Genomic DNA, 18853 nt, shown 5'->3' with positions numbered 1-18853 from the left:
TGTAGGTGACAGAGAGCGTCCAGAACCTGACTCAGCTTCTCTATAGTCTGCAGGTGAGGAAAGACACAAGTGTCAGCATTTGTGGCTCACTGAATGAGTTAATATCTGGATTGAAAGGTACAGTGGATGTAAATGAATTCTAAAGATGGCATTTTAACCATCAAAACTTGTTGTAAAATAGTTTAAATCTTCCTTCATCTAACCTGAATCTAAACGTAAACAGATATGATATTGAAGGGATAGGGATTCAGTAAACTGGATTCAGATTTGAAAAGATGCTTCTGTTTCAGATTTCCAGCCTTAAAATGGCCATTTTTATATTATAGGTAGTAGCTTCAGTGTGATCAGGTGATTCTTTCTGTTTGCAGGCTGCTGTTACCCTCCAGGACAGCTGCTATGAAGTCCAGAAACTCCTTCTCCAGGATGGAGAAAAACCTCAGCTCCGAACCCTCTCTTCACTCCAAACTAGTCTGGTATCAGTCACTTGATCATCATCTTAAAATAAATATTTTCAGGAATGTCGACTAGAATTCAGTTGGCTTTCTTTTTTTTTTAATTATGGCAGAAGGGTTGAGCCAGTTTTTGTTTTTGTACAGGAGCAGGAGAAGCAGAGAAGTATTGATAAGAAGAAAGAAGAATTAGAAAAGAAGAGTTTTGAGAGGAAGAAAGAAGAGGTGGATGAGGTGCAGAAACTCTATTCGAAGCTGAAACAGGAGCAGCAGCGCTGGGACAAGGAGTGTCTGGTGAGAGAGAGACAACAGGTGAGCCTGGTGCTGATGCTCTGACTTAAATGCACTCCCATATGTCACTTGTTTTTCCTGTCTTTCTCTGTTGTCATTCCATGGTCTATTTGTGCTACACAAAAATATGTTGTGGTTGGCACTGTGCACGCTTAGGCCTCACCCATATCTTACATCTGTGCCCATTTCTGATCATAACACTCACAAATCAAAGCTGTCAAATAAAAGGCACCTCCAGTGGATATTCTGTACCCTTGACTAAATAATCCAATTATAATCACCCAATTCACCCCACCCTCATCAGATATTTTTAGATAGCAGTAGACATCATCAGCACATAATGTGCTGTGAAATTTAAGTGTTATCTTGTCAAGTATTCTCACTTCCTTTTTCCTCCTCAGTTGAGAGTTAATGCCTGTACATAAGATTTACTACTGACTTGCATTTACAACATATTCTGATGAATGCAAAAATGCAGTCACTTTCTGAGGTGCATATGCCTTGTGTGTTTACAGAGTGAGCAGGAGAGTGTGCTGGAGCAGCGAGAGCAGCAGTGCCTCTTGGAGGCTGAGCGTCTGCGCAGTGAGCGTGACGAGCTGGAGGCCCAACTGCTGGAGTACCAGCAAAATCTGGACAGACTGAGAGAGGGCCAGCGGATAGTGGAGAGGGAGAAGGAGAAGATTGATGCCCAGCAGAGGCTTCTCCAGAGCTGGAGACACAACCGCCAGAGCAGCCTGCCAGTTACAATACCACTGGATGGATACAAGGTATGAGAGGGAGGAGGCAGAGAGACAGGAAGGTGAAGGTAGCAAGAATGAAAAAAGAACACTGAACACTACTGAGCAAACCATAATCCCACTGCTTTTTTGGTGTTTCAATGACTCAGGTGTCCAGTCACAGCCGCTCAGGCAGCCTGGATGGTAGCATTTCAGTGTACGAAAATGAGGCGGCTTTGCTCACCTCCCTCCAGCATAAACACCCCCACCAGCCCACCAACAACAACCAGCACCAGTGTCTGCTCTCCACGTCGAGGAAGAACCATGATGGCCCCCTGCATGGCTCCAGCTACACGGCTAACCTCGGCCTCAGCCCCAGCCTCTACAACAGCCTCAACACCCTACTGAGCCAGGCACACAGCAAACAGCCTCCAGATGGTCTGACGTACCCAAACTACAGTAACAATCACGGCTGTCCTCGGCCTCTGAATGACTCTGTCCACCCATTCAGCAGCAGGGTCACTGCACAGTCACAGAGGACCAACAACAGTAAGAGCACTTGCTATACATATAATCATACAGGATTGTTGGAAGCCTACTGTGAAATGGATTCTGTGTCCTACATGGGAGAAAACAAACATTAAGTTACTTTCATGTGTCTTTCATCTTTCCTCCAAAACATGATCTTTGTCTTAAGAGTCTCTGTTGTTCCCCCTCCAGCAGACTTCAGTCCACCATTGGACAGGCGATCCCTGGGTCCCTGGAGGTCAGAGGTCACAGGTCACGGACATTATGAGGACTTCTCTTCCTCTCCCTCTCTTACCCCACTCCTACCCCCTCAGGCTTACCTCTCTCTTGAAGGACAGAATGGCGAGGAGGGAGCTGAGGAGAACATTGTTTATCTCTGAGAATCATTCGAGAGACACAGTCAACGCAAGCTGCCTGATATATAACTGGACCGACAATAATATATCTGTTGCTTATATGTGTTTGTGAATGTGTGCATTTGCATCCATCTACACGTGATGCATATAATTTCATTTTTAAATACCTGTATAGTCAAATAAGGGAATAGTTGCAGGGAAGAAGAGGAGAGAAGAAGAAGAACCACAGATGTGGTTCTTGTGCCTTTATCAGTGTATGTCAACCATTAGTCATCCTTTCCCGTGACCTTTGTGCCTTCTTTGTAATTCAGCCTTTATATTTTTACTTCTACCATGTTGTTACTTCTACTATAGTTATTTTTAGTATCTGCTGGAAATGCTGAGGTACCTTTGTGCTACAAACACTGGGACCCAAAGCACCAGAAAATCTGGATTATTATTATTAATGTTATTTTCCTGTGAGCACTTAAAAGATCATGGAAATATTTGAGAAGCAAATTAAGTCCTTCCCCAAACTATGTATAAAGTGATATTATTTCTCCATGTTATCTTTAATTATATTTATGAGGGATGGTGATCATCTAAAAGACATATAAATACACTGACATTATTGTATAAATATTATATATATATATAGTTTATTATATTGAAAGGCTACCTATGCACACTATGTTCAAAGAGGAACTTTGTTTTTCTCACTTAAGTGCCAAAAATCTTGCTGTTACTGTAATTAATTTCTGTAAAGAATAGCTGTATTTTTTTTCTGTTAATCTCCTTTTCTGATAATTTATTGTAAGTATTGTATGTATTGCTTAATGCACTGTCAACATTAATAATTATTTGATTGATATGTGTTCTCTTGTAATCTATGTAATCAGAATTGTGATGTGCCATTGTAATATTGTGTTGTTTATAAAGCTATTGTGGCAAAAATCAGTTTTTCGGTGTGTTTTGCCTTATGTGAAACACGGAACAGGAACATAAGTTTGACATTTACCCGCCTTTCAGGGGTTTTGATGTTACATGATTACGTCATCATAATACTCTTACAGCAATTGTAGGCAGGCTTCCAATAACCACTGACTCATGAGATTTTCCGTTAGTCTTCACAGCGAATGGTCAGTGTTTCTGCTTTGGTTTTACTTTGATCATTTTTCTACTGAGAGGATGAAACCTTTCAGAATATCCTTGATTAACCTGCTTTGGTTGTATCTGATGTTTTCTGAGGATAACAGTGGATGCTGCTTAGACACTGGTGAGTTTTATTTAAATTCTTTCAGTTCCCATTGTAAAACTCCTTAAATATGTCTTGTGACTTTACACACATTGTGTTGCACTGTGTGCCAGTTCGGCAGCCACCAAGATCGAGCATCAGTCATCTGCAGGCAGCCAGTGACAGGCAAAGCCTCATGGTGAGCTGGCTTATAAACCATGATGGTTTAGAAGGCACCGTTAACGAGATCCAGATCAGTCGCACTGAAAACCACACCGTTATTTACAGTGTGAGTACTGAAGATTTTGTTCCCTGGAATTCATACTGTTTAACAGGTTTGTATAGCTGTACCCCGGTAATTTTATGGTATTGAGTATCCTACTTTAAAAGGATTTTCTATGAATGATGCTGTTACTGATAATCACCAGTTCAAATTCAACTCAACTCAAACTTATGTACTATTTTTCCCTGTCTCTGTTAATGTAGAAAAATGTCAGCATACCCTCTGCGGATTCAGACGAATATACATGGACATGGACCTCTGATCTGCCTCTGGAGTGTGCGGATCACTCAGTCAGGATACGACGCTTCTACAATCAGTCTGTCTCGAGTCCCTGGAGCAAATGGGTAACTAACTACGGTGAGATGATGCCATTCTGTTAAGTTATCAGTGTATGTGAATAAAACCAAATGCATAGAAAACAGGTCTGTTTGTTGCATGCTTTCACTGATCGTGATAACAGATAAACACCAGTAGCTGTATTCTCAGAAAGATCGAGGCCCTCCATCCTTTTCCTCTTCCCTTTCACCAATCTTTATATCAGTGTTTTTCAACTGTTGCAGCATCTGTTGTTACCTCCTACTTAAAGCCTGTTCATAATATACTCGGATGGGTAACATTTTTATTGTTTATAGTTTTTGGAGGTATTATCCAAAACACTAACACACATTTTACATCTCTCATTAGTCTAGTAACTTGTATTAAGGGATGACGGCAGAGAGGGTTTAGGGGTCTTAGAACATACAAGGGATTATAGATACTTGTAGCAGCACCACTGCTTGTATGCAGAGCTGCACATCAGACTGCTCTATAACCTTACTCTCTGACCTCTAGGAGTTGAGGTGACTGAGACCAAGATATTCCCATTCCAGCGGGTGCTGAGAGAGGGCAGCAGTGCTATGTTCTGCTGTGTTCCCCCAGTAGGAGTTAATATCACCAACATAACCTTCATGAACATGGAATACCCCCTTATCAACATTGGAGCCAGAGTCAAGGCCATCGTTGTAGACAACCTGACTATCCCCCCACCAACCATCAGACCAGCTCTTTTACTCGGTTGCGGTGATACAACCAACAAGATGAGTCACATCTGGAACTATGTCAGTTGTGAGTTTGAATTACTGTTTACATCCATGACATTCTTTTAATATAAATTTTCCATACATACATAATATGTATGTGTGTATCTGTGCGTTGTAGTTCCTGCCCAGAAGCCCAGAAACCTCACCTGCGTGACCTCACACATGACTACTGTCACATGCACCTGGGATCCAGGCAGAAATCGATACCCATATGATAGCAACAAGCAAACACACACTCTTCACATAGAGTAAGTGCACACATTACCAAACACTGAGGATCTATTTTCTGAAGTTTCACATCCATAATTTCAGACGTAGACTGCAGTGTTTTTATAAACACTTATCCAACTCACATTTACAAGAGAGCATGGCAACACTGCTAAAAAAACAGGGTCACAGAGCAGGAAAGCCTAAGAAACTCCAAACCAATTCCAAACAGACACTTCAACTCTGTTCTCTGCTGATGAAAACACAGGAACTCAGACCAGGCTCCCATCAACTGCGAGCCAACGTCTTGCACTTTTCCGGCCATCCCACAGTTGGAGGAATACAAAATCAGTGTAATGGTGAAGGACCAGCTTGGAGAGGAGACAGAGAGCTACAGCTTCAATATCTCTGAAAGAGGTCAGAGGTCATCCAGGCATCTAAACAGACTATGTAATATATAGTATATGTTGTAGCTGTATAATTTCAGTTGTGTTTTTAAAACCCTAAAAACTCAAGCAACATGTATTAATATGCCCTAAGATAAACATCCTTGGTAATGGTGTGTTCGCTTAGGCTCCTGTGGTTTATCTACACAATGTATTGAAAAAAGTCCTGGTGTAGTCATTGCGTTGTTTGAATGTTCACTTCACAATCATCACTTTTATTAAGTGTGTGGATTTCATTGCCGTTGTGTTGCCATTAGTGTTTCCTGTTGTGGAATTGTATAGAGTGAGCCCTGAAGTGACAGACACCACTGTGTCCTGGATCATACAAGGGTATTTGACTCAGATGAACCTTGTCTGTCAGGTCACCATAGACCCAGACAACACCACCGAGGTGAGGTTAATCTGGTTTAACTGAAATGTTCATACTGCAGAATTGGAGGGTTCATTGCATTTTTTTTACACCTTTCATTTGTGTGTCTGTAACAGGTGAACTGTAAAAGTGTGAATGGTCTCTGCAAAGTCAAACTGGAAAATCTGCTTCCCAACACAAGCTACTCTACCAGGGTACGCTGCTCTGTCAATGGCAAAAAATGGGGAAAATGGACACAGCCCAAATCCTTCACAACCTGTGAGTACAAAAAGTGTGTATTACCAGGACAGTATGTCAAGTCCACTTCAAGTCCCAAGTTAAAAGAAGTTTGAGTCAAGAGCATGCTCAGACCAAGTTAAAAGCCAAGAATTTCATACGGTTTCAGGCCAAAACAAAATCAGGACTATAAACTACTGGTAGTACTACAGTGTTAGTACATACAACAAGTATACTGGTTGTGGTATTGAATGATCTGCTGATGCCTAAGACACCTTAAACAAATAATCTTCACGTGCTTTCCTTAGATCCGTTTGTGACATTAAACTTATGGAGGAGAATAGAGAGGATGTCCGACCTCCAAAGTCGTCAAGTGACTCTATTGTGGACACTGGTGAGACACTAAGCTTGTATGTTTTCCCTGCAAATGTGTAATTTGGGCACAAGAACTGGTGTAATGTTGAACAAACTCTTTGTTTGGTTCAGTTAAGGGAATGTATATCACCACAGTATGAACATTCATGACCTCCTTTGTTCTCAGCAGGTTCCTGTCTCAGGGGCCACTGTAAACATCCAAGGTTACACAATTCAGTGGTCACAGGAAGGCCAAAACAGGACTGAGTGGAAGGGCAGTGGACAGACCCAGGCAGAGGTGTACATTGGTCCATCACAGTGTAACTTCACTGTCCAGGCTGTCTTTCACAAAGCCCCATCCATCGTTGATCACATCACCATCCCAAAGTTGGACAATAGAGGTGAGCAACACATGGAGTCACCTGAGATTCTCTCAGTTCAGCTTAGTTGTGCTTTGAACCCACCTTCAGCACAACTTTTCTGGATGTATCACTTTAGTGGTTTAGATTTGAACCAACCACAGTCTTTGGCAGTCTGACATAATTACATATGAAGTGGTTTGCATTTGTGTTTATGTCCAGAGAACCTCCCCATAGAGAAGCGGTTGAGCAGCAGCATAGCTGGTGGTTTCAATCTGTCCTGGGCTGAGCAGGACACTGCCACTTGTGGCTATACAGTGGAGTGGTGCCTTATGGGAAACACGGTGCCTTGTACTTTGCAATGGACAAAGATGCTAGAGGGAAAAAACACATTATTCCTACCTGCTAGTAAGTTTTTTTTTATTATTTTCCTTTGGTGGTCACTGTAAGTACCTTTAAGCTATTCCTGTTTTGGCATTCATTGTCATACACCTTCATTTTGCAGGTAATTTCAAAGCGGGTTGCAGGTATACATTTAATATCTATGGATGCACAGCAAATGAACACAGACTATTGGAGATACAGACTGGATACTCACAAGAGCTTGGTAAGTGTAATTACTGGTTAATGAATTGGATGGGAAATATACGTGTATGTTATGTGGAGCTGATATTTGTTCATGAAGTTAATTAGACGTTTTGCTGATAGAAGGGTTTAAGATATGATTCAGGCTGATCAGGTATACTGCAGGAGAGAGAAGCTCTTGAGCATATGGTTAAAAAAAAGTGTTGCAGCTGAAGTTTTGACACAGGATGTCTACATCCAAGGCTCTAATGAGGGCGTCCTTCAGATGTCATCTGCAGATAAGACTGTCTTTCCTGTTTGTCAGATATGTTCTTATTTAAAATGAAAAAAAAAAAACAAACTCAAAAAAAATCAGTGAAAAAACCAAATCAATTTTTTATCAGACTGAAACTTTTGCAGTGGATTCTGACATCAGCACAACAGTGCAGGTGTTTGATAGAAAGTCCTGGTGGGCTGACATCAGTTGGAGAAGTTACATTAATTCTTGAAGTCTGTTGCTTTAATTTTAATAGTTTTTACCTGTCTTCCTTCTTCAAAACCACCTCCTTTTCTGCAGAAGCTGTACGGCCCCCACGTCTTGTTGAATCTCCTCAGAGTACTCCCTCATCTGTGACACTGGAGTGGCATTATGATGAGGATGATCCGGCTCACCCTGGATTCATCACTGGTTATCTGGTTACTGTACAAGAAGCTGGATCTAATATGCTGCCAGGTCATACTGCGAGTAGGTGCAGAGGACACCTTCCGGTGTTATTAATTCTTGATCTTGATCTTTTTCTGAGCAAAATATGACTATTATCAAAAATGAAATAAATTATAGATGAGGACAAATAACAATAATATGTTTTAATTTCTTTGGTCATTAGAAGCAGTCTCTCCGGTTTGAGTCACACTTGAGTAATGCTGTTGCTGAACAACATTAATTATTAATAGTTAATGTTAATGTGGTGTCATTTTGTTTACATTTAGATATGTTCAACATGTCAGTGGCAGACCCCCGGAGGAAGTCTGTTACCATAGAGGGTCTGAAGCAGAGCCATGAGTATGCTTTCTCTGTGAGAGCTCTCACTAAGGTGGGGCCTGGAGAAACAGCCAGTATCACCATCAGGACCAGATACAACTGTGAGCTCCATAACATCCATAACGATCTCAGAGATATAACAATTCAGCAGCATCAGTTGATTTTGGTTTTGTTTTTTTCTCCAAGGATCTTGACTAGGCATTCTCAAATTCCAGTACACAGGCTTGCTTGAATTTTACTGTTAAATTGTTCCCACCGCTCATCTTCTGTTTCCTCTAGTAGACTCTGCTCACCTGACCATGATACTGATTCCCATCTTGTTACTGTTGGGTTGCACCATTCTCCTGTGGCCTCAAAGAAAAATGTGAGTAACTTTAAATCTTTACTTTAACAGTCCTGCAGAAGAAGATGACCTGGGGCCTCTCTCTTCCATCTCACTTTTTTTGTTCTGTTCCTCTTCCAGTCTGAAGAGAGGGCTGAAGGAGATATTTGCTTATCCAGTTGGAATGAACATCAAAATTTCAGAGTTAGACAGCTTCCTGCATGAGGTATGGACAAACCACTCAAATGGTCAAATTATGCACTGAAAGGAAACAACTTTCTTGTGTATAATCTTAATCTTTAATACATTTACTGTATAACACTTTTTGTAGAGAAACGCTAAACTACAGTTGACGTTTTACCTGCCGTTGTCATGTACACACTCTATTTTATGTACATTAGGCCCATAGATAGAAACTATCTATGGGCTTCTATTGCTTAGACTTGTTTTAATCATTTGCCGAGCGTTTACATTTTTATAATCCCCTCTACATGTTTTTATAGACTGTTGAGAGGGTGCAGCCTCACAAGGTGGAAGAGTGCATCAGCTGTGACATTGAGATCATAAATACCCACCCTCCTCTGAATCATACAGCCACACTCAGAGATCCTGGACCCCTGAACACACCGCCCTCTCCTACCTCCCTGTCCTCTTTTTCATCCTTGTCACCCTTCTGCCTGCCAGTGCAAGACTACCGTCCACAGTTGGTCACGTTGCTCTGCGAGGGACTGGCCCTTCCTCAAATAACACACATCACCAACAAGACTTACTTTCACTCCAAGGTGGAGGATTTTTCTGAGCCCCAAGAAGAAGTCACGTTCAGTGAAATCAAATCAAGCTTTGAACCTTCTGACTGTCTGCAGGAATCATGCAGTGTTATATATGGTTATGTCTCCAGTGATACTTTGTAAGTATGAAGTCAAAGACCAAATCAAAAACTTCAATGTCATAAATTTTATGTCTCCATTTCAGTAGTCTAAATACTGTAAATAGATGCTTTGCTTATTGGATATATTGTGAAAATACAGCTCTCTAATGTAAGTATGTTTTCTATTTCTGCCACATTTTAACATACTATATGTATATGCAATTTGATTGAACAAATGTAGCTTGCTGACTTATTGGGACATATTGTATGTAAAGCCAAAAACACAGTGCAGGCAATCTAAAAACTCTGCGTTTTCTCTGCTACAGCATAGTCCACCAGTGAAACTACAGGTGCTGTTATATGTGAAATTGTACACAACAGTTTAAGAGAAACTCCCTGTAATGATTTTGGTAAACTGTGAAGCAACTAGAGATGTTAATCTCCAGGATGCAAATGGTAAGTACTGATAAGGCAGCTTAACGTCCTCCTTAAGAAGGAGAACTCAGGAGCGTGACGGAGAGATGTGTGTTTGCATAACTTTTTTTTTAAAAAAATCAACCACATTGATGTAATAGTTAAGAGAACTTAAGCAAAAAAATAAATAAACAAATAAGAGAGTGAATAATCCTCAGAATTTCTTTGTTCATTTTAAATTCAGTTCTCTGAAGTTTGTCCATCAGTGACTTATGGGTAAGGAGTCTATTTTTACTGTGATAAGGGTCTGACTCAAATATCAAAACATGCTGGAATCTTACACTTGAAATTCTCTCTACTTGTTGGAACAGGTCATTTGGTGATAGCAAATGTCTCCTCCTACATGTCTGCTGACACTTTGTTCTTCAGTTATGAATTCCGGTTTCCAGCAAATATGGAGCCAGAGATTTGTTACATTTGATAATGTAATTTTGTATAAAGTGATTTTATCTCTTGTGAACTGCCTTGTGAATTTCCAGGTGTCAGAGGAACACTAGCAGCCTCAGATTTCTGTTTTTTGGGTGATAGGAGTGGAACCGAACCTGGTCTTCTGCTGTTGTCCATTCTGAGTTGCTTTAGTATCTCAGTTTTTAATCAGTTGTCAGTTAAGATATCTCTGAGTAATTCTACACAATTTCCATCAACATTCACATTTCCACCAAACCGCATTCCTTGTTCATTACGTCAGTCATTCTCACTCCTCTGTGGGTTTTTTTTTTTTTTTTTTTGGGATTGTTGCAGAACTGGTTCTGAAAACATGTGTCAGACCTCTGCTGTGGCTGTGACACATATCATGCAGCTAATAGCATATTTGGCAGGGTATCTCAGTGGCTACTGGACTGTGTCCACTTATGTGTCAATCTGACCCACACGTATGACACAGAAAAGGCTGGTCTGAGTTTTGTCTTTGATTCAGTATCTCATGAACTTTTATAAAGCTGGCCAGATATTATTGATGCATATCATCCACTTACACAAGAAAACAGATGAAAAATCAGAGATAAGAACTTTTCTTCTTTTACACTCATACTGGCCCTTAATCTGTTTACTGCTCAGTTTCAATCAAATTCCTGCATAAATCAATCCACAGAATTTGACCTGAGGGAAAAAATGCCTTGACTCCCAACACCAATACTTTCCTTATTCCATGCTTAAGCTAATTTAGAAATACACCATGAAGCAAAGGAAAAGCAAGTGATTGAGTATGATTAGTGGTTTCAATGAAACTTGTGACCAAGGGGGCAGTTGTGGGTTTCAGCAGTGAGGATCACTTCCGCGTTCAAAAAGCTGCAGTTCCTCGGCTGCCGCTGGGGGCTGGCTCCAGAAGTGAGCAATTCTCCATGCTAAGGCCCCCATGTTAAACTTTACTTTAGCCAACTTTACAGTCTAAAAAATACATATTTACAGCCTGGTACATTCTTTGTTTTTGGTCTCTATTGATAGTTTACACCTCCGTGAACACTGTGGTGAGGGGAGGGGGGTTGTACCACAACCGTTTTAGTGTTTTTTAGGCTTAAAATTCTTTCATAAATTTGGGTGTTGTTACGTTGAGTGACAGCCTCATAGACAGACACTGGCAGTTAGCTCTTTGCTAAAGCATCGGCAGGGCTAGGTGGCTACATCCAGAGGCCTCCGGCTACCTCCAGCGGTTGACAGGGGCGGCAGTGTCCGTGTTTGTCTGACAATGTTCGGATAGGTTTTTATGACAATATAGGGCAGGGGTGTCCAAACTGTTCCACAAAGAGCTGGTGTGGCTGCAGGTTTTTGTTCCAACCAATGAAGAACACACAGTGTGACCAATCAACTGTCTGAAGACTGAGATCAGTTGATTAAATGAGTGAAGTCTGGTGTGCTGCTGCTTGGTTTGAACAAAAACCTGCAGCTACACCGGCCCTTTGTGGAACAGTTTGGACACCCCTGATATAGGGCTTGTTGTAGTGTAGACTGTACTAACCGACCGTCGAAGGAGTCTATGTTGCAGTTTTTTCGGTAAGTAAATTTCTCACTATTTTACCTGGATGTTTGCACTAATTAGCATGTATTAGCATATTTTTGCCGCTGGCTTATGACATAATTGCCGATTTATGGTCGCTGCTGATACAGATAGAGGACCGGAGCAGCTAATGTTAATAAGGAACGCTGTTGCGGTGTGTTCCGTGCTCTCAGAGTCCGTTTATTGCGGTAATACTAGGCTACAATTTTACTTCGTCTCATTTTTCTGTGTAAAAAGTCCGACATTGCATGGACAGAGCAGCTCCGTCAGTAAGCGGCTGCTGTTGTTTGTGTGCTGCTGTAACTGTAAGTGGATAGTGGGTGGACGCAGCGGTGAAAGCCGGTAAATATTAATTATTAAGCATTTTAATATATTATTATCATTATTTATTGTTATCATTAATAATAATGACAACAACAATAAGAATGTTTTTAACGTTTTAATATATTTTATTAATATGAAATAATGATGGTTTCACAGTTAAATAATAGGCTAGAAATAAATTTCCCCCTACAACTCCACCAAACCCTGCAGCTTCACCTAAAATCTCTCTATCTGAAACAGTGATGTTTAAAACACAGTAGCGACATTATGATCTCTGTTGTATGCTGTGTGTCGCGGTTACACTGGGTCGAGCTAGTCGGGTCAGACTCGGGGACTGTCCTGTGGTGGATGTAGCTGCGTGTAGATGCCGCTTAGCTTGTTAGCCTAGCTGATTAGCCTTAGGCTAGCTCGGTTGCTCCGAGCTAAGTGGCCGGGTTCTCGGCCGGCTGACCCGCAGAGTAACCGCCTCTTCGCCAGATATGGAAAGTACACTCCCACTAAAATCCAAGATGGCGCAGCTGAAATGGCCATGGTTTGGTCACAAAACAGACTCCCCGAAACCAATGGGTGACGTCACGGGTGCTACGTCCAATTTTATAGTCTCTGATTGTGACTCGGTCAGTTATCTTTGTATTTATTTATAGTGGCGTCCACTAAATGTAAAAAAAAATATATATATATGAAAAAACACAAAGTTTATTGCAGAGAATCAAAAGTCTGTAGTTACAACATCCTGAGTAGCTTGGATAAACCATGTGGATTTTAAAGACGACAACAAAGGACAACTATAAAAACAAAATGAAAATCAGTTCCTAGATTTCCACAGGGAATGATCGGTAAAGACTTGAGTCGAGGTGATTAGCTGACTGTCCTGAACACCCTAGGCAACCTTAGTTTTCCTAAATATCTTTAAGAAACAAAATAGATGTAAATGGAACCCACTGATGCTATTGTGTACTTTAAAAATGCTATTAGGAAATACAATGCAAGTATAGAGGATATGTTTAAAATGCCACTGTCCATTTGGTGCAGGTATAAAACATGAAAAGAAATGTGCATATACTAACTATACCACAGTCTCTCTCTCCCTCTCTCTGACACACACATACACACAGCTTATCGGTCACTGGAGCGAGCTGTGGCCTAAACAGCCTTGTTTCTCAGTAGTGCAGAGTTCACAGAAAAAATAAAAATAAAAACAGAAGAACAGCAGCACAATCTGACATGCCGAAAAAGTGATTCACATCATCATGGGGCCACCGGCAGACAGTAAAGCTGTGGGAAATGGGTAACACATCCACTCTGTTGCGTCAGTTTTTTTTTGTGGATTGATCTTTGGATCCATTAGAAGGAGGATATTCCTCAGCATATTGTCAGTCTGGTGCTTTTCACTGACAGGGAACAAAGTCTGTTTTCAGATTTTAGTCCACACCATTACGATCCAAAATAACCTGCGGAACAGACGCAACCTGGAAGCCGGTCTTCACACAGAATGCCTTTGTTGTACTCTCACCCTCACTTTGCTGTGCTTTCTGAAAGGGAAACAAAAATGAGTATTCACATGACAACTACAAGGAAACGGTAATGCAGTTTAATATGAGGTGGAAAAAAGTGCAGATCATGTGAGGCGATTTGTCTTTCTTTGATGAGCTGGGATGCAAAGTTCAGGCAGGTAAAACAAACAGCAGTTTGAAAGATCACTGCGTAAACAAAATTAAATTGAGGCTCTAGCAAAATCAAGTTTGGGCTTGTGTGTGTTCTTTACCGTTGTGGTGGTGACACCATGCACTTCCAGAGGATGGCATAGAGAGCAAGTAAAAAGGCAATGAACACTGTGGCTGCAATTAACCCTAAAAGCACAAAACACAAATGTTAAACTACAACTTCATACATGCATGAGACCTAATGAAGACCGAGTGCAGCAATTCACTTTTTAGGTTGGATCTTCTGCAGGGAGTATTGCAGAAATAATTTGTTTACCTGATATTCATCCTGTTCAGCTGAATGCACCAGTTCCTCCACAGAAAACAAAAAAACTTTTTTTTATTCATAGGCATATTTCTGATCCTCATTTTCCTATATATCCTCACTGCTCTATAATATACCAAAAGAATCCTCAACTCTGAAAGAAAAAAAAAAGTTTTTTCACTGCTTTGGGACTCTCTCCCCTTCTGTTAGAGGGTATATTGATCCTGACCAGCAATGAGTTGTGTTTCAAAACATACTGAGTTAAAGAAGTGCCCAGTTTACTGAAGTTGTGTTAAATGATCTTTTTAAGTAATACAGTCCTTTAAACTCAGACACCTGCATGCTCTCACAGTGGAATGCTTCACTGTGTATTGATAGGGACTCATGACAGTTTATATGGTGCCCAAGCAAACAGAGGCTTGGAAACATGAGGGACCAGGGGTCCCAAAAGTTCTCCAGTACAAGGTTCAAATGATAAGCAAGAAACATACACTGTAAGTCATCAAAGCACTGCATGTTGAAATACACAGAGAGAAAGAAGAGTACAAGATGGAAATGTTGCTTGACAAAAACAGCAGTTTCAGTATTTTTGGAAAATCTTGGTCTCTGGCTCAGCCAATGAAAATATCCCCAAGCAATTTGATAGACTTCTATTTCTTTGCAGTTACTCCAAAAAGAACTGCCAAATAAACGGTTTTAAAGCTTGGTTGACTGTTGGTGGTGCAACTTGACTCCCCTTCATTTGTGGGTCTTGACTCTCTGAGTGAAACAGGCAGTCTTTGTTAGCTGTTGACTCAAGGTGTTTTTCTCTGAAACAGGTCCTGGGTCTGAAAACACATCAGGTTTTTGTAAAAGTGGTGCTCACCAGGGATGATCCCACTACTCCTGGTTGAAGAGTCCTCTGTCCTGGAGGGAGGAGTGGCGGCTGCAGCTGAACCTTCACGAGAAAGAAAACAATGAGTGAGTGTGTGTTCACATTTGCCTATGCAACTGAACCACCAATAAGAATTACATTTAAATTAACAATGTCCATGTGAGTTAAAACAGTAATAATCTAGAATTTGTATTGGTCACTATTAAAGTGCAGGTGAGTGAACAAAGTAAAGGACCTCATCATACATGAGCTACACAACACCTCAATGATATAGTACATCCTGAAATGTGAGGGTCTTTGTGCAGCACATTTCCTCCAAACCACCTTTAGCTAGCTCATGATGTGCAGGGTTTGCTGAAACTGTGTCAGCATTGTTGATTGATGTTTGTGGTGACTTACAGTGAGTATTACAGTTCTGTACAGTTTTACCCTTCTTTTTTAGTGAGCCTTCAGGAGCTTGTTTGTTGTGAGCCTCTTAAGATTTCCAAACTATCAAGGGTTGCAGCAAGAACCAATTAATTGACTCTTGTTCAATCAGTAACTCCCTTTTCTGGTCAACTAATTTACTGTAGTTTATTATGTACATTCTCTGTGTATTTAAAACATTTATATTGCCATTTTTGCAGATATAGTGTTGTCTGTGAGCTTTGACCAGCAACTAGTGTTGCATATAATACGTTTTCTTGATTTTCCCCTTTCTACATTGAATAATTACAATTTTTGTGACCACTGCACCTTCACTGTGTGCAGGAACTACCAAGCTTCTTTGGCACCTTGCTATTTGTCTGAACTAATAGCACTGATTGACAGGCATCTAAAGCTGACGTACTGCTAAAGTATGAATACTACATAACTGGAATTTACCTGAAGTGGACTCTCCAGTTACTTCTGGAACTGTAATCTGCTTTAATTATGTCAAAGTTTTATGTGCTTTTGAAATCCATGTATGGCGTTTTATATAACACTGTGGGACATACCTGTACTTCAGTTTCTTACAAGAATTACATACATACATACATAAAATACAAGATACCAACTTACAACTAAAAATTGAAATTATACCTTACATGCATTTTAACCGGCATAGGCCAAAAACTTTGGACCTCCCTGGTGACCTCCTGATTACAACTCAAGAAGAAGACAGAGGAGATAAAACCTCACCATTTCTCAGCTGAACAGCATCTAAAAGCTGCAGTGTCAGATCTGGGTCAACCATCTGAAAATGCAGCAAAACAGTCATGTTTGAGCAGAAAAAAAAAAAGTTGAGCGTGGGGCACCGACGACAGAACAGGGCACACAACTCTAGCTCTGAAAAACAACCAACTCGTCTTATGCAGGTTAAAATCAACCGTTTATGACAAATACATTTATTTGGAACATGGGGGAGGGAGAAGAAGAGAGAGATAAAAAGAAGGAAAATAAGTTGCAGGATAGATCAGCAACAAGTCCTGTTGCTCACAGCAGAGGAGCGAAACTTGCTGCAGGAAGTCAAACAAAGTGGAAAAATCAGAACGCTTAGGGCAACGACAGACACGAAGATAAGAAAATGCGAGCGAGACACAAATTTCCAAAACATTTTCGTTGGGACAACACTTCCTGAAGCGTACCGTGTGAGAAACCCGAAGCCAGTCCAGGTAAAAACTCGTTATAGGACTCTATCCCACCAGAGAAGACTCACCCTTGGATGATGGTGCATAGCTGCACTGCAGAAAGCGTTTTCCCTTTTTAGCCTCTTACCTTCGTTCTGTTTCCGTCGCTGATGACAGCCCAGCTCTTGTTTTGCGCCTCCGTCCACATTTCTGTGGCTGTGCGGCCAGACCTGAACCAGCTCACGCTGTTTTCAGCTCACCTCAGCTGCGCGCTGAGACGCGCCTCTGGTGCTGCATTCACGAGCTCCTCTCGGAACGCGTATTTTACGCTTTGCATGGACAAGATCCTCGGCACACAGTGCGCGCAGGGTGTTAAAATGAAAGAAAAGAAAATGTTGATTTAAGTTGTTTAGAGATTTGTTTTTGTCACCTTACGGTTATGATCATTTGCAAGTTGCGTTACCCAGATACACTTCCCGGTTTTCCGCTTATATTAAGTTGCAACAGTTCCCATTACCAGAGAAGGGTGCACCAGATTCTCGGCTAACCTTCCTGCGAAAAGGCGGAGTACAGCGCCACACGGACCTCAGTTTGCTGATTGAAGTTATAGATATTAAAGATAGGACTGTTGACTTCTCTTTGCTGGACAGAAGAAGATAGCCTTTACACTGCGTGGCAGGATTTCCTGCAGCACCTCACTGCAACCTTAAGAAAAATAATTTCCACTTGGATGCCTGAAACAATGAAGACATAGCACACAATAAGTTATTTTTCTGTTTATCTAAGCAAGATCACATGTTCAGTAAAGAGTCAGTGTTTGAACAAAACAGTATTCCAAAAAGAAAATGTTAATACAGACAGAAAAGAACCGTTTATTATCTGAAGTCTTTTTAAATTTTAAATTTGCAGACCACATCTGGATGACAACGTTGAATGCAGACTGTTTATCACACTGGTCAGTAAGACCTGACCTGCAAATAGCTACAGCATATATAGATCTGACAGGTTTTCAAATTCAGAACATTAATTGGATGTTTTTGAAAAGAATATATCAAAGAAGTATCTCAAAAACAACCCTGGACAACCTTCACTATGGGAGTCGGTCATAAGAAAAGCTAATACAAAGGTCAATTTACTGTCCTTTATGGGCAATTTTTCCATTTACTCTCTCTACTTTGAAGAGAGAGACAGGGTCTGCAAAGATATTGCACAATTGTTTACACTGTAAAAGCAGAATGAGCAAATTCAGATCTCACACACACAGGCACTCAACATTAATGCAACCTGCAGATGCTGTATATCCGCAAATCATATACACATACAGCAAAAAGAGAGAAACATCTTAAAATATACAACCAAAGGCATCTCTTTATCTTAAACTGATCAGCAGTTTATGAAGAAAGAAATTTCTACGCAGTCAGAGCTGAACACAAAGCAAACAGTGCTCAAAGTAAAAAAAAAAAAAAAAGCAGTGGAGTGTCTTGTCATGGAGAGGTTGTGAGATCACTCAGTTTATAATGATGCACGTCTGTTCTCTTTTTAAACTTTATACCAAATTTAGGGAAAATTTGACTAGCACACAATAAGAAGCCAGAGAGAGCAACAGCACCTGAGGCTCCTCCGAATCACCCCAGTCACAAGAAATGATGCTAAAATGCAAGTGACCATAGGTTTGAGAGGTACAGATGAGCCTTGGACTGCAGAGGTCCAAAAGAGCTTTTGAACTCTAAAAACCCGCTTAAGTATCATGTGTTGGCTACCAGAGTGAAAAGCATGGCTACCGCACACAGAGTAAAACAGCTCACAACTCCTATCCTGCTCATTAGCTCTAATTCTTACACAGGACAGGAGGGTTACATGTTAGCCACACTGCAATAAGGCTGCATCTATGGTGAAACATCTGTCTAAATTTTACATCTAATCTCCAACTTCTCATCAGCTTTAAGATACATCATCACACAATAACAC

General features: G+C 40.8%; 3 protein-coding genes across 10 annotated transcripts in view; 2 read left to right on the top strand and 1 right to left on the bottom strand.

The window, feature by feature from the left end:
- The window catches only part of LOC121185105 (rho guanine nucleotide exchange factor 28-like), a 33945-nt gene extending 30719 nt beyond the window's left edge, over positions 1-3226 (top strand). For 4 of the 5 annotated variants that reach the window (XM_041043104.1, XM_041043102.1, XM_041043103.1 and 1 more), the window contains 6 exons: positions 6-53; positions 369-473; positions 597-761; positions 1256-1507; positions 1627-2005; positions 2177-3226. In XM_041043104.1, the coding sequence (XP_040899038.1) occupies positions 6-53; positions 369-473; positions 597-761; positions 1256-1507; positions 1627-2005; positions 2177-2364 (1137 nt within the window). In that variant the 3' untranslated portion in view covers positions 2365-3226. The remainder of the gene's footprint in view (positions 1-5; positions 54-368; positions 474-596; positions 762-1255; positions 1508-1626; positions 2006-2176) is intronic. The other variant, XM_041043101.1, reaches the window with a different exon arrangement.
- Positions 3227-3467: 241 nt separating this feature from the next.
- osmr (oncostatin M receptor) lies at positions 3468-10248 on the top strand. 3 transcript variants are annotated; one of them, XM_041042560.1, is made up of 17 exons: positions 3468-3595; positions 3688-3842; positions 4040-4193; positions 4668-4940; positions 5034-5163; positions 5391-5539; positions 5826-5959; positions 6055-6196; positions 6463-6548; positions 6699-6909; positions 7090-7275; positions 7373-7474; positions 8009-8176; positions 8422-8574; positions 8753-8837; positions 8937-9021; positions 9299-10248. In XM_041042560.1, exons 1-17 carry the CDS (start codon positions 3508-3510, stop codon positions 9704-9706), a joined length of 2709 nt encoding a protein of 902 aa, XP_040898494.1. In that variant the 5' UTR covers positions 3468-3507; the 3' UTR covers positions 9707-10248. The 3 variants fall into 3 exon arrangements, with proteins under 3 accessions (XP_040898494.1, XP_040898493.1, XP_040898492.1); XM_041042559.1 differs by having other exon boundaries at positions 6696-6909; positions 8756-8837; XM_041042558.1 differs by having other exon boundaries at positions 6696-6909.
- Positions 10249-13130: 2882 nt separating this feature from the next.
- sb:cb288 lies at positions 13131-17243 on the bottom strand. Of its 2 annotated transcripts, none has more exons than XM_041043248.1 (5): positions 17034-17243; positions 16458-16512; positions 15288-15359; positions 14220-14304; positions 13131-13986 (listed from the first exon to the last, which is right to left on the bottom strand). In XM_041043248.1, exons 1-5 carry the CDS (start codon positions 17091-17093, stop codon positions 13938-13940), a joined length of 321 nt encoding a protein of 106 aa, XP_040899182.1. In that variant the 5' UTR covers positions 17094-17243; the 3' UTR covers positions 13131-13937. The 2 variants fall into 2 exon arrangements, with proteins under 2 accessions (XP_040899182.1, XP_040899183.1); XM_041043249.1 differs by lacking the exon at positions 17034-17243 and adding an exon at positions 16904-17003.
- Between the last annotated feature and the right edge of the window lie 1610 nt (positions 17244-18853).

The sequence above is a fragment of the Toxotes jaculatrix genome, chromosome 7 (genome assembly GCF_017976425.1).
Source record: "Toxotes jaculatrix isolate fToxJac2 chromosome 7, fToxJac2.pri, whole genome shotgun sequence".
Taxonomy (NCBI): domain Eukaryota; kingdom Metazoa; phylum Chordata; class Actinopteri; family Toxotidae; genus Toxotes; species Toxotes jaculatrix.
The sequence above is the reverse complement of the archived record's forward strand: the minus strand, read 5'-3'. Positions and strand labels throughout refer to the sequence as shown.